The sequence below is a fragment of the Callorhinchus milii genome, unplaced genomic scaffold, assembly GCF_018977255.1.
Source record: "Callorhinchus milii isolate IMCB2004 unplaced genomic scaffold, IMCB_Cmil_1.0 Scaffold14, whole genome shotgun sequence".
In the NCBI taxonomy this organism is placed as follows: Eukaryota; Metazoa; Chordata; class Chondrichthyes; order Chimaeriformes; family Callorhinchidae; genus Callorhinchus; species Callorhinchus milii.
In genome coordinates, this window is record NW_024704755.1 from 3,558,433 (window position 1) to 3,573,896 (window position 15,464).

The window sequence follows — 15,464 nt, forward strand, 5'->3', positions numbered from 1 at the left end:
GCCTAAAATTTCACTCCAATAGTCCTCATGTTGCTGGGATCATGGATGAGTCCCCTGTGAAAAACAACCGGTCAGAGTTGAAGAGAGTCAGTTGTTGGATTTTACTGATAACCTGGAGTTTCTGTTTGCTTTGTTACCTTTGGGGATCGGGCAAAGCTTTCACAACACTTTATCTTGTTGGATTGGGTTGTAAAGGATCCATAACAAGGAGTTTGCACTTGGCCATTGGAAGGAACATGGCCTTTCCTTTCTCCACATTTTTTTATACTCTGCGCTGGATGAAAGACGCCCAAATAAAATGAATCTGAATCATCTCAATTCCTGCTTACCCCCATCCCTCACTCACCCACCACCACCACCTCCTCCCCCACACCCTCAATACATCTCCACCAGGCGTGAGGCTGCATTGCAAAGATGCCTAGAACTCAAGATTAATTGGCACGAAAATTCACACTCCCACTCAGAGAGAGGGCCAAAGTGGCTGGGGTGCAAAATGAAAGTGTCAGCCCGATTCTACTGGATACTCTCTTCTGAGAATAGGCTAAGACGCATTATTGAGTCAGTGTAGCTTTGTCTTGCATCTCATTCTAGGTATACCTCATCGCGTGTTAAAATTGCTGCCAAGGCAAGAAGATGTGTTCCATTTACCCATATCCTGCCTTTAATGAGCACAGATTTCCATCTCGCCAAAAGAAGCAATTTGTTTTGCAATTAATAGATTCTTCAGCCTCACGGGAGGAAGGGGTGGGGGGGTGGGTGGGGGGGAAATAATTCATGGACTTGCTGATCTTAAAAAGTTTTGATTAAAACCTAAGCATGGTCGTGGATTTTCTAATGTTTGTATATGGTGAACATCTGGCGACCAGTCACACAGCTGTTGTTGTATAGTGAAACCCTGTTAAGCATATCACAGCAAAAAAAGGCAGCTTCATCGAGCTAATTACACTTCTGCAGTGTGACTATTAAACAAGTGATTTTCACTGCATTTGCAAGCGTACAGCGTGCTATCATGCATGCAGACAGAATGTACTCAATTCTCCTCTTGCTTATGCACAGGAAATTATGCAGAAAGAGCTGTGTTAATCTCAATGGCTTGGCTGTTCTCAGGATGTGGGTTTAGACATTTTTCCAAAACAATTATTGTCCAAAGTGGCAAGACTTTTTTCGCTTGAAGAAATTGCATTTTTTTTTATAGGGCCTGATCGAGGCAAAGTGTATCGAAACATTCGACAAAAGTGCAGCAATCATTTATTTTGGCTTGGAAATGCGGTAGCTTTTGAGACCACAAAGTCTCTCACGCACAGGCATGCTCCGAATGACCGATTAATCTGGAGGATTCTGACTGACAGCAGACATTCAAATCAGAGCGTTTTGATGCCAAGAAAGAAGCCAATGTCCCACTGGATAAAATTACAACCTCAACAGTGAGTAAAGTCACTTAACAGAATTGATGTGTTTTTTTGATAAGCTGGGTGTCTGACGCACGCAAAATCCTAGCGCTGTGCTTAATAGCATTCAACCACACTGCTGAGAATTCGACGCATGCATTGAAATTTCTGTTTGTCTGAAGTGAAGCACGCACTCTCTCTCTACAGGCAGGCACCATGCTCAACTAATTCTGAAAAAAATATTAGGCGTGGGAAGAGCTAAGGCTTGGGGTCCCCAGTGTGTGCATTGGGGGCAACTGATGGGGTTTAACAAGTTAATACACTGCACATCTTGCCACATGCAAACAGTGACTCTCCAAGTGTCTCCATCCCTTGGTACCCTAATCTTTTATTGCTTTGATTTGCAGGGATAAATAGAAAATGGATTGGAATTGGCAGGGAAGTAGATGTAATAGTGATTGCGAGGCTTAACAGGCAGGATTTGGTTAATAAAAATCACAAATCCCAGATGTTTCATATTTTCTGACTCCCCCCCCCCCCCCCCCCACCCCACCTCCGAAACATGACCCCTATCCATTGATCTCGGGTTCCAACTTCTGTGAAGTCAGCGTTAGGGTGGAGTTCAAATCCATTTGCCGATTTAGAGCCACGGGTCAAAAGCGCATTGAAATAATTTCTGCTTTTAATTGACTGCGGATTCATTTTTCAAAAGGATAAAAAAATGCAGAATTATAAACGAAATTCTCAGGGAAATTTTTTTTGCTGACAGTGCAATCTACAGCACAACTGGGCCCTTCACTCCAGCACAATATTTAACAATACATCTCTTAGAAAGGTTAACACTTCACACTTCTATTATTGCTTCAGCTATTATGAAAAAAGAAGTCACCCCCTTTTGATATTATATTAGGACAATCAATTTTGTTAAATATTCTTGGCAATCTAACATTGAAATTCAGGCTCGTAATCTGCTAAGTGCTTGGGAATGCACTTGATACATTATGAATTATAAGTACAATTACACTGCGCTGTCTCTATAACGCTGTATTTAACAGGAGTGGTAAAAGTGTGCGATGGTGTCTGTGTGTGGCAGATGGAGTACCTGGAGTTAAATCAACGAAGGTGCCATAAACTTGATACAGCGGAGAATGCTGCTGCTGGAGTTAAACAAATAAAAAACAACACCCAAATGAACGTGAGAAACAGGAGAGGCCGGGCTTGATAAATACCATCAGAGCACTGCATTGCAGCACGGAAACACTGGCTACTGATTGACTTGGGTTTCAAAGGAGCCTCACAACAGTGGAGAATGAGAATCATACAGTGCCATTAACATGAGGTTAATTCAAAGATGCCAGTGGTTAGACCCTATCATTACAACGTTTAAATTATGCTTTGGGTTCAATAATACCCAGATCACCACATTTACCGCAGAGCCGTTGTTACGCTGGCTAACTTAACCTTTCCGATTCTTGTGGCAAAAGTCTCTTTAATAAGGCAGTGGATAGATTATACATGAAACACAACGACAGGTTGTTTATTCAGCGCCTTGCTCTCTGGTACGCAATTGCATGTATGAAAAGCGTCTGTATTTTGTCAAGAAGAAAAGGCCATAGGGCGAGCAATCGCGCACTTGGAAATTAATATCAACAAATGTTATTTTTTTAATACATCAACTGGAAGATGCAAGGTTGTCGGCATCCAAGGATGAGTTTGCAACGCTCGCAACTCCTGGAAGATTGCTTTTTTTTTTGCAAACTCTGTATTCCGTGCGTGCACAACAAAGCTGATCAGCTGTGAGTTGGTGGCCAGCCACTTGCAAAAAAAAAAGAGCTGTCAGTTCTCAATCGCCACCACAAGCGAAACACAAATGCAAACTGATCCAAATTATGTTCCATCTGATTTACTTTTGAAATATCCCGAGTGAAACACGAATCGGACGGCTTAAATTCAGAGGTTCCTATCTCCATCATCAGTCATACAGCAAGACAAATGGACACGTTACTGCAGGGGATGTAATGGTTCAAAGTTTTATTTGCCACCTGACAGTCCAGGGTATAATGTTATTTTAATCTCTCACCATACCAGAGGTGGATGGAGCAATCTATCTTTCGGTGATTAAGTGTCTAATTAGCCCCAAGGTGGTCTGGGGGGACAGTTGGGGAAGGGGAAGGGGAGAGGAAGAAAAGGGGAAAAGAGTAATGAGGTAATGAGGTTGAGAATAAAAACGTACAAACATTTTGAACTGTTCTAGTTTCAAGTTGTATTGGCACTAGCTTCCTTCATCATTTATTGAGGGCACGTGTGGGAGTAATGTAGCACTAACAGGCAGCGGTGTAGAGTGTAGAGCTCTGCCCCCACCACTCTTCCCCCTCCAGAGTTACCACTCTGTTGTGTTCTATCACTGCAGGAAGCTGATGACTAGACTCTACAGCCACTCTTCTCAGTCTGGCTACTCTCACGTACCACTAGTGGACAACGCTGGAATACAGCCAGTAGCTTTGCCTCACTCGGCTACAGGGAGATCAGAAGAGAGGTTCGGATGAGGAAAGCGCTTGATGCCTTTTGATCCGGTCAAAACCAGTGAAGGGAGAAATAAGTTTGGAACAAAGCAATTTAACTCTCCAAAGCTACTTTCTAAATGCAGTGGTTGCCTGGCATGCAGTCACTCTCAATGTTAACTGATTCAAAGGGATAAGAATCTCAGAACATGTGGCTGTTCTTCTGCTCTTCCATCTCCCCCACACGTCAAGATATAGAGCCGATGGGTTTCAAGTGACAAGAATAAGCAAAGCTCATGAAAAGGTTTATTTTTTGACTTGGGTTTTGACTCTAATTGGTTTTAAATTTCCTTAGGGAAAAAAACAGGATCCCGTTTCATACAAGTTTAAAAGAAATAAGTGACGACTCAATTGAAATTGCACTGAATTCAGCACCAAGTGCCTTTCGTTTACTCTGCTCTCTCTCCCAGTTATTCCTAGGTGTATTGTTTGATTGTTTGACACTGGTGGAATCATTACAGTGCAAATCATTGTTAGTCAATTAGCCAGATAGCACAAGTGTTTGTCCTTGTAGGTCCTCAGTGAATGAAGTTGTAATAAAATTCTCATGACAATTTACCAGCTGTAAAAACTTTGACAATGTATTCTTATAATGGGATTAGACTTTAATCTATCCAAAGACTATCTTTATTGCTTTAACAGCAGGAAGGGTATTTTAGTCAGTCAATCAAATCTACCTGGCCTATTGATGAAGGCAGATGAAATTTAATGCAGAATGCATGAGGTCATACATTTTAATGGGAAAGAATAAGGAAGGAAGTGTATACTAAATGGTAAAAAGGAATACAAGGACAGAGAGACATACGTCTGAGGGGAGACCAGACAGAGGTCTCCAAAATTATATGGGGAATTGACATGGCAGATAGGGAGAAATTATTTCCACTGGTCAATGAGTCAGTGAATTGAAAACATCAATTTAAGCTAATTACCAAAGGAACAAAGAGAGAGATTAAGATTCTTTTTAAACATGTAGCTGTTAGGTTGTGCAATGCCCTAACTGGTGCGATTCTCAAGATAAAATCCATATTTGCTTTCAAATGGATAGATATTCTAAAATGGGGTAAGTTGGAGAAATGCAGGAAAATTGTTCTGGATGGATTGCTCTTTCAGAAAGAGCCAACATATACACGATGGGCCCAATGGCCTTCTTCTGTGCTGTCCAGTTCTAAGGCTTTACAGTTGGTGATGTGACAAAGAGAGTAAATCAAAAATAGTCATTTCCTGTTTGAATTTATTCTCATCTAGTCAACTAGACAGCACAGAGTGTTAGCATAGTTCATTCATCTTTTGGGGTTGACACGAGAAACCAGATGGAACCATTGATGTATTATCCGCAGTGACAGTCACAAAGGTAAATGGCCTCCTTCAATGCTGGGGTGAGACAGCCCTGGTGTCAGCAATTGTTGTTGTGAGAGTTTCAGATTGCTTTGCCAGTGCCATGAGTTAACTGTTAGTCTCAAGGTCTCATCGGACGCGGGCACAAACCAGGTCTTACCTTCCATTGATTCTCCCTTTGCTAATCACAGCTGGAGTTTTCTGACAGGTTGCAATCTCAGCAGCAGAACTGATCAGAATGAGAAGACTCCTTGCATATTTCTCTCCGTCGCATCACAAGAAACCTCCCCCCTCCCCCAGAGAGCGACAAATCGTCCATCATACCAAGCCCACTGGGTCCACTTGCAGAGGCTCAATCCATGCATCTGACTCACTAAGATTATTAATTCCCCCCCGGATTTCCTGCTTAAACTAACCCATCAAATAATGGCCTGAACAATTCATTTCACAGTCATTCAGGGAATGAAAAGCAAATAAACTTGGACTATTTTCTTGGCAACAACAATTATATTATTTACTCCTATTTGTTCCGCAACAGATTTAGACAACTGATCACGCGAGCTTGTAATCGAATCTAACATGCAGCGGTTTCAAATGGGATTCAACACCAACAGCAGCAGCTTGCATAACGTTTGAAGAGGAAGGTCTTCAGGCGTAACCTGAAAATGGGGAAAGAGGGGGCAAGGCAAAGGGATTGAGGAAGGGAGTTCCATAGCTTCAGGGCGTAGTGGCTGAAGGCACAGCCGCCAATGATGGAGCGCAGGATTCGAGGGACAAGGATGAGGCCAGAGCCAGTAAAGCGGAGGCAGTGGGTAGTCCTGTGAGGAGAGAGGAAGTTGGAGAGATAGGGGGGTGCCAAGGCATGGAGGGATTTTAACACTGGAGTGCATGCTATTCAAATGGTAACGAGTGGGAATTCACTACAGTAACAGTAAGTACACGAAGGCATTCTGCAGGAACTCTGGCCTAAAATTAGATTAGAGCAGAACTCCTATATGTCAGGTTTCCTTATTAAGAAATCCCATTAGAAACTTCGCAAAATAGGCCCCAGTGAAGAACAAAAGTTAGATTGTACCATTAATGAGGTATTTGAAACAAGTAATTTGGCAAAGAATACAACTCAGCGTGAAATCACTAAATTCCTACAGCTACCCATCATCAACGTTTTGGATCTTAATGTCTGTGTTAAAATATAGCCTTTAATTACTATTCAGTGCGCTATTTTACCAAATCGAGTAATGTGGATATTTTAACATGTTCAGCCTCCTACACTATTTGGAGAGGATAGTGTTTAGAATTGGTTCTCTTGACCTTGTGTCCTGCTAAGTAACATTAGAGGAAAATGCCAAGGGGAAGAATGTTTCCCTAAACCATACGTCACAGACTATGTCGAGTAAAAGGCCTGTTTAATGGTTGCTGAGCTGTGTCCCTTATATATCCCAATGGACTCTCCACGCATTAGTAGTTCAACAAATAGCTAAATGTTAGAATAAAGTAACAGTAAATGATCCCATAATTAATTTTTAATCAAATAATCGTTGGAATGCAATTTGCACTTTCTCTGGAGATTATGTTTTTGTTTTCTGGCGATTTGTAAGGTTTTTTTTCATGTGTGGGGTAACAAACCAATAAAATGCAGTGAATTCCTGATAACTCATCATTCCAAATGAAAAGGGCTCATTGACGAGTTATCAGGAGTGTGCGAGTTAGGTATATATAGAGATATATATGTAAAAATACATAAATAATTGTGCATGGGATATCGAAAGCATGTTGGCTTTAGTGGTAGTGACAACTTAAGTGAAGGTCAAGTTATCAGGAGTTAACTGACCCAGTTAAGTCAAAGCTTTTCTTTGAAAATACAAAGCATTGGTCCCAGGGCACTACTTGGTATATAACTTCACAAAGTTCAGGATGTGCAAAAACAGCCATAAAAGTGAAGGAAAATGTCCTGAGGTAATTCAAAAGGATAGAGATAATCTTTTCAAACTTCATTGATCGATATTAGATTTTCAGAAAAGATGAATCAATCACAAAAATGTATCTCTGTTACGTTCCTTCCATGTGTGTGTGTGTGTGTGTGTGTCAGAGCTAGGCAATTTGCCAGGGTTTCTACTTTATACAGGATGTTTATGGTGAACAGAACAGTATTGTGAAGGAATTCCTTAAAGCCAGAAGGAACATTACACAGAGATCAAGTGTGACAGCTGACAACGAGGAAATAGCAGTGATCAATTCAAGCTGATTGAACCTCAACCCTAGACTTCTGCATTCAAATATTCCTCATGCTTGACTTTACCTGTAACACCTCCCACACTTTATCATTGTTCTCCTCCCCAGTCCCTACGGCTCCCACCCACCCGCTCTGGTGCCAGCAGTATTAAGCACCTTGAGACATCTTTTAGATGCGAAGGGCGCTGTGCACACGTTAATTGTATTGTAGTAGATGGATGCACAAGCATATTTGTTCTGTCAACAGAATTAAGGCCCTTTTTATTTCTTGCGCAATAGGTTATTACCTGCAAAGCCCTGCTCGGACCATCTTCTCCTCCGACAATATGAACCTTGGCCGAGTCCTGTGCGTGGGCAGACGTTGCCAGGATGTAGAACGCCGGCACAGAGGAGTGAGCATCTTTTACCGCGAACACAGATCCATCCTTCCCTACCCGAAAGTCGGGGTTGGAAATTGCAAACTCCAGACCTTCATTCCCACTGCAGTCATCAAAGTGCACTGAAAAAGAAATTGGGAGGAAGATAAAATGGCAATTAAGGTACAACCTCCAGTGTTAGTTTTTATTACTCGAGACGCAGTTCTGTGCTGTATCTCGTGCTCCAAGGCAGAGGCCACTGCTGGCAACCGCTCACTGTATTTGTGGCTTCTTTGCAGCTGTCAGTCTTAAGAAATTATAAGGAAAGTGCCATTGTATTAGTACCGCATTGGCTTTCTGGTTACCAATGCGTCATTTATATCATAAAGGTGGATGACAAGACCAGCAAAACAGGCAACGCACTGAAATTGAACACAGCTTGGAAGAAAAAGTATATCCATTTCCTCGGCCTACTTTAGAAACATGACAAGCTATGGTGTACGCACTGGTTAGAACTTGGTTTGACAGTTCAATCCAATTCAGTCAATATTACGTATTATGCACTTTCTGGTCTAAGGCATCAAGTAACAATAAGTATATTCATTCACAGCCCATTTCTTTTTGCTTTGAGAAAAAAATAACAGTAAGAACGAGATGCACTGATCTGAGAGAGAGAGAGAGATTAAAAAATGATTTCAGGTTGAGCAGAATATAAGAATATAAGTGTTTGATTTTTTTTAAATGCAATTCATGTGAATTGTCATTGCTTAATCGCTTAGGGTTTATATTACAGTAATAATGACTGCTTCGCTATGCAATATTACTGTTCATTTAAACAGCATGTTACATTGAAATATAAACGAGTCTGCCCGGGTAAACCAATATTTCCCTGGATCAGTTAGTTGCCTTAAGGTTTTTTTTAAACACCTTGAAAGATTAACGTTATTTTCACTGATCTTCAAATCAACAGTCTTTCCTCAAGTACCTTCACATAGCACGCCTTTCTACAAAGGCTTTGCACACCCAAAGCATGGCAGTTAATACTTTGCTTTTGCTCTCATCGTAATCCCTTTCGTTGGAAGCACATCCATGCTTTTTGGCCTTCAGTCCACTGGGTTGACAATTAAAATAAAAAACATGGTTCATAGCTGCCAAAACTCGGCAGCAATTCATAAACCAATAAAATAAAACATAGGGAGAAAAACATTTAAAGTATGTCAACATGTCTGGAATGCCTGACGCTCAGTACTAAAGAAAGCTCAAATCAGCATTCAGCTAGTTTCAAAATTTCATGAATTTTCTTGATCTAATTATACGGATAATACTAAAATTATGCTCTTATATTCAGACGCTGCAATACATTATTTATCAATTATGTGCCTGTGTTTATGTTCCAAGTAATTCCTGTGTTATTGAGCACAATGTGTGCTTTTGGTAGTGATTTATATTCTTAGGTGTTTCATCAAAGTATAGGATGAATATTTATTTGTTTGTCTGTTTGTTCAAAAATGCAATTCTTCTTTGATGAAAGCATTTGAAGTGATTCCCGGACTCGCAGTGTGCCAATAACTCGCTAAGACAAACAAAAATTGAAAAGGAAAGATTGCAGAGACTTCTGCGTAAACGAACCCAGAAAGATAAAACAGATCATTAATACAAGTGCGTTAATCAGGCGTAAATCACCAAATTATAAACATGTGAAAGGAATTGATTAACCTTCAAACTGTTTGAACTTTATTGGACAGTATAATCCACATAAAAGCATCCAAGCCCCACTGTTCAATAGGACTTCATTACTGTCTTTGATTCCAAAAGCATGCTTTAGTTTATTCTACAAAAGGATAGCCTGAGGGGGCAAAGCAGTATTTGTCAGTCTGAACCATTTATATGGAGAAGGAAAACTAATTTTTTTAATATACATCAGGAGAGGTTCATCAGATCAATAGAGTTTTCTTATTGTATTAATGAACAAGTAATTGAAATGCCAGAGGAATAGATAGAGTGCTACTATATCTGGAGCAACGAGCAGGGATGAACGGTTGAATTTCCACAGACATCGGATTTGGATTCAGACGTGAACCCATAAAAGTCAAATGAACCCAACTCCAAAATTGGAGAAAGATCTTCAGAAATTCACCAGGGACTGGGCTCAGCATATAACTTACCAGTCTGTCAAAGATACTCAATACAGTATGTGTAGACGTTACACACACACATATACACACACGCACGCACACACAACAAGCTAACCAAAGATTGGGACCATTCAGAGATATTTCTACATGTCTATCCAAGGGACAGTTACAATAAGGATCAAATATCCAAAGGTTATAGCTTTTTAACACCAGAAAATTTCTTCCAAAGACATTTTACATCTGTGAAGGGTGCTACATAAATATCACATAGGTCTTACCTGTTTAACCCTCCCTCCCCAGTAAATGTTTTGGGGGCTCATTTGAGCTCCTTGTTGGTACAGCACGGTTACCTCATAGCAGAACAGTCTAGTCGTCTTGTTTTTAAGTGAGTATCAACTCTTTCCAGTGGAAGGGCTGAAGGCTGAATTTTGTGTGGTTGATTGAAAACGAATGCAATCTAAATGTATTTTAATTGCTGATTGAGTGTCCTCTGTTGGATTCTGTGGCTGAGCCCAACCCAGGTGTATGTATGTATGTGTGTGTGTGTGTATGTTGAAGGAGCTGGGTTTCAGTCATGGCAACTTGTGGAATTTTCTGCACATGTGGTTCTTTTCAAAGCATTTTCAAAAGGCAGGACTATTTTCATGGGGAATGAGACTAATCTGTTCTGCATGAAATGAAACTCCCGCAGTGATCACAGGACTTCAGCGGAACGAAGGGGGAAGGTGTGAAACCCCTTTGAGCTTTTGAACATATATAAAATGCACATCAACCTGGGAGATTAGTCCATAAATCTACCAACCTTGGTGGGCAGCGAGCAGTTCTCTGATGGACATTAAATGGATTGACCTTGATGGTGTGAACATATAATGAGACAGTGTAAGTTCAAAACCACCTAACTCTGCTAAGTCACCAATGATGAGAGAATCTCCCCCCGCCCCATCCGATATTTTGTTCGTTATGTGAAACTTTTAGATAATGTCCTATTACCCAGGCAGCTCATAGAAAGATTAATAATAATAATCATCCTTGCATTCGATACAGCAGCTTATCAGGTCGTTGAGATGTCTCAAAGCCCTTCGCGGAATACACTGTAAAGTGACTTGACAGCATATTTTGTGTGTGAAACACAGCAGCCAATTGCGCACAAATAGTCGTGATTGAGTGACCAAGTTGTTATTATTAGTAGTTTTTTTTAAATTGTGATGCAAAAAAATTACTACTAGGTTTTAAGACAAAGTGAGCATCACAGGCTAAGACTGGGTATAACTCCATGCCTCAGATGCAATTCACAAGGCACTCAATAATGATAAGCAGTTTTTTTTATTAACTACCAGACACATTCTCAACAGGTTAGCTAAAGGCATTTCATATCAGTACAGGAGGAATGACTTGAGTTGGGGAATATAAATAAATGGCTCGACTACCATTAGTTTATTAATATACAACAATGTTTGAAATGTGTACGCAACAAATATTTAACCTTTAAAGCACTGATAGCCTTTATCATACAGTACATGACCTGCCCTCCAATGCTGAATATGTAACTTTGCATCATTTAATGAAAGGACCCACAGCTGCCTGCGCAGATTTGGGCCAACACCACTGGAGGAATCATATGGCACTGAAAAGGTCGCGGTTTAAAAATAAACCGTCGGCAATTTTATTAGCTTCGATGACCTTGCCAATGCTATACCCAACGTGCAGCTCTCCCCCCACCCCCCCTCGTGTCGCCACTGTTAAGTGAGACAGGAGGAAAAGCTGACATTTTTAAACAGTCGTCTCAATAGCTTTTTTGCTTCACCTGGAGTTTTCCCCCTTAAATAGTGGAGCTGTCATTATCGGCACTTTCGTCACTGAGGCTCGTATGAATCAGTCGATCGGCCGCTGGTATAATGGGACTGGTCAGGCCTCGAGTGAGCCATCAATTGCCACAGCCTTGAAGAAACAAAGCATTCTACTTCCCATCAGAGGCCTAATTAGCACTGACCCACTTGGCTCATTGCAAATATGGGCCTCATCACCCTCTCACTGAGTACTCGAGAGAATCACAGACACCCTGTTCTGGAGGATGAGATGGAAGCCAAAGACTATAGGGGAAAAGGTCCATGAGGACTCGATTAAAAACCCTTGTGTCTAATGTGTAATCATGTGAATCAACCGACGAGAATTGAGGTCTCCATTCAATCAGACGAGGTCAATTCCATCCGGCTGAGGCTATTTTAGACACTGAGGTGGCGTGATGAAGAAGAAAGTTCAACAGTTAGGTTCCAAGTTCACAAAGCTTTGCAAATCATGACAAGACAGGCTTTTAAATATATATATATAGGTCTAATTACGAATACACATTTAGTGCAATGTAAATATGAATAATTAATAGGGGAATTATCAGCTGTTAAAATGTTTTACCACATTGGACATGCCTTAGCACACTGTGAGATGGGGTGTGTGGACGGTGGGGAGAGTTACAGCTAACGGATAATAACAATAATAATAGCAATGCAGCTGATTAGTGAATTATTTACACGGTCACTTTGGGACAGAACATATCCACACACACATTAAAAGGACAGTAATAATCTGCCACAGTGTCACTCAGTACCTATTAGTACAGATAGACTTGGTATCATTGGGTAGAGCTGCCAAACCAAAAGGTAGGATAAGAATTGGTTGGAAAAACTGGTCAGACTGCACAGTGGAGCACAGATGACTTGTATTTGGTTACAAAAAAGGTAATAGTGCAGCCCTCTGTAGTAACAAATTGAATTGTAAAATCCTACTGATGTCTTTAGTGCTCACCGATTCAGATTTTTTATGATCAAGAGGCAGATATAAACATAACTTGAGCAGTGAGCTTATTCGAAAGAGAGAACATGAAATAATCATACAGGAACTCGTGCACATCAATAGATTTACTCATAAAAGCAGCACGTTAAGCAAACAAATATATTGACTTTTATGGTTCTATCAAAAGGAGTAAACTACAGGCTTATCGGGAAAAGGCAGGTAAATGGGACTGACAGGATCACTTTTTAAAAGAGCCAGCACAGATACAATGGGATGAACGGCCTTCTTTGCTCAAATCAAAATTTGCTATGAATTTTTGTATGGTTCTATAATTCAAATACATATGAAACCAGATACTAAGATGTGATTGCTCTCTTTGTGGAGAATATAGCTTTGAACCAGGAACAGTGGAATACTTACTATTCCAGTGCATCTCTTTGAAACCAGTTAAATCCCAGAGAAACTCAACTTCCCTGAAGGGAATATTTTTAGTTATTCATTCTAACAGTCTCAAAAGAGGATGAAGGTCTTCATAGACTCACGACCAACGACAGATTACATTTCTATAGTGCCTTTCATGTTGGGAGGACATCCCAAGATGCTGAACATCAAGGATTTGCACCCGAGCTGGGATTGGGGATCAGGAGGGATGGAAGGTCTTGTTCAACCCTTAACTATCCTTTATACCTCACATTCGGCACCATGACTTGCTCTGCCTTCCCCCACCTCTGCAACGTCGCCCAGCTTCAACACTGACTCACACAGCAGGCCGCCGAAACCCTCATACACGCCTTCATTACATTGAGGCTCGACTATGCAAACTCACTGCTTGTCGGCCTCCCCAACTCCTCCATCCACAGGTTGCAGATCATCCAGATCTCTGCAGCCCGTGTCCTCTCCCTCACCAGACTCCATGACCCTATCACCCCCATCCTTGCCCAACTTCACTGGCTTTCCATCACATAGAGGATACAGTTCAAGATCCTGGTCCTCACCTTCAAAGTACTCCATGGTTTTGTTCCCCCCTACCTCTCCGACCTCCTAACTCCCTACCATCCTGTTTGCTTCTTCCGTTCAGCGGGCTCTGGCCTGCTTCACGTCCCCCGCCTTGCTCGCCCTAATATCGGCAGGTGGGCCTTCCGCCACTCTGCATTCACCCTCTGGAATTCCATCCCACAGTCCCTCCGTCTCGTCCCCTCCCTCGCCACCTTCAAGACCAACCTCAAGACCCTCCTCTTTGACCGTGCTTTCGATCTCCCTGCTTCCCCCCCTTTCCTCCCCCCTCCCCCACCCCGACCCTCAGCTCGGGTCCGCAACTCTGTCTGTCCAGCGCCTTGGAACATCCTCCCGACGTGAAAGGCGCTATATAAATGTAATTTTGTTGTTGTTGTTGGCAGGGTTAAGAGGGTGACCAAAGGCATGGTCAAAGAGGAGGATCTTGAGATAGGCTTTAAAGGAGGCAAAGGAAGGGGGTGAGGTGTAGGGACTGTGGAATGGAATTCCTAAGGGTGGGGGCAGAGAAGCTGAAGGCCTGTCACCAGTGTTTGGTCTGAAGCTGAAGAGACAGAGTTGGTGCCAGAATCTCTCTAATATTTATATTGAGATCTAATAGCTGGCAACAAATACACTAATAAACTCGGAGAGAGCTGTTATACTGTACCTAGTCCTCAACAGGGCAAAAAAAAGCTTTGTAGCCAAAGCCTTAAAGAAACATGATTAAAGAAATGATCACGTATTGCACAATATGAAATAACTTTAATGTCCTAAAATACTTAGTTTCCCTACCTTGCCGGTCATTTTAGGTCATTTTAGTACAATTGGCTTGTGGCCTCTAACTCCCTTTGCTCGGTGTATAATTCAGGGTCAACAGAGGTCAGATACCAGTCTGAAACATGATCGCAAGCCTCTCACGTTTGACTCAGATGACACAGAATTAAGGAAACGAGGGGGGGGTTGTGGAGGGCAGGATTGTAACGCTTAACAGCTCAATACATGCTTCAACCCCAGCGATACTGTGATGAAGGTGAGAGTGTTCAGTAAAGGCGAAAGTACTCACATTATCCCTTCCATTACCTTTTCCAGGGAGGCGGGGGCGGGAAATGGAATAGTAGGAAGGATGTGAGTTAAAAAAAAACTATGAAAGCAACGAAACTCAACCAACAAGCTGTGCTATCGTTTAAATTCTCAGAGCCCACAGCAAAATTGCCAGTTGAAGTTGCTCTGAACCTGAGAAAATATCCATTGGGAGGGGTCCCGTGCAACTTGTTCATTCTAATGTTAGGAAGAAACCCATTCCTGAACACTTTCATGGAGGACGTTCACTTTACAATGAAAGGCTTTTCTATTTAGAATATTAAAGATGTTCGAGCGTCCAGAAATAATGATAACTCCCCTTGCATTTGGTAAAGTACCTTTCATGTCAGGAGGACGTCTCAAAGCACTTCACAAGGTGTAGTGTAAAGTGCAGAGACTGCGTGGTGTGTGGGCGTAAGCTAATAGCTCAAAGCAATTTCACCCCGGCCCGACAATATAGCCTGGAATTAGAGAGGCTTAAATCCAATCTTTGAAAGGGTTTCACCGCTCAAAAAACTGGGGCTTGAGTAGAGTATAACTTGACCAAAAAGATTCCCAGCTTCTTTGTGTTCCCTCGTTACCAAACGACAAGCTACG

General features: G+C 41.6%; 1 protein-coding gene across 1 annotated transcript in view; it reads right to left on the reverse strand.

Moving 5' to 3' along the window:
- cdh13 (cadherin 13, H-cadherin (heart)) overlaps positions 1 to 15,464 on the reverse strand; it is a 245,349-nt gene that overhangs the window by 163,237 nt on the left and 66,648 nt on the right. The window contains exon 3 of the mRNA XM_007889261.2: positions 7,804 to 8,015. Within this exon, the coding sequence (XP_007887452.2) occupies positions 7,804 to 8,015 (212 nt within the window). The remainder of the gene's footprint in view (positions 1 to 7,803; positions 8,016 to 15,464) is intronic.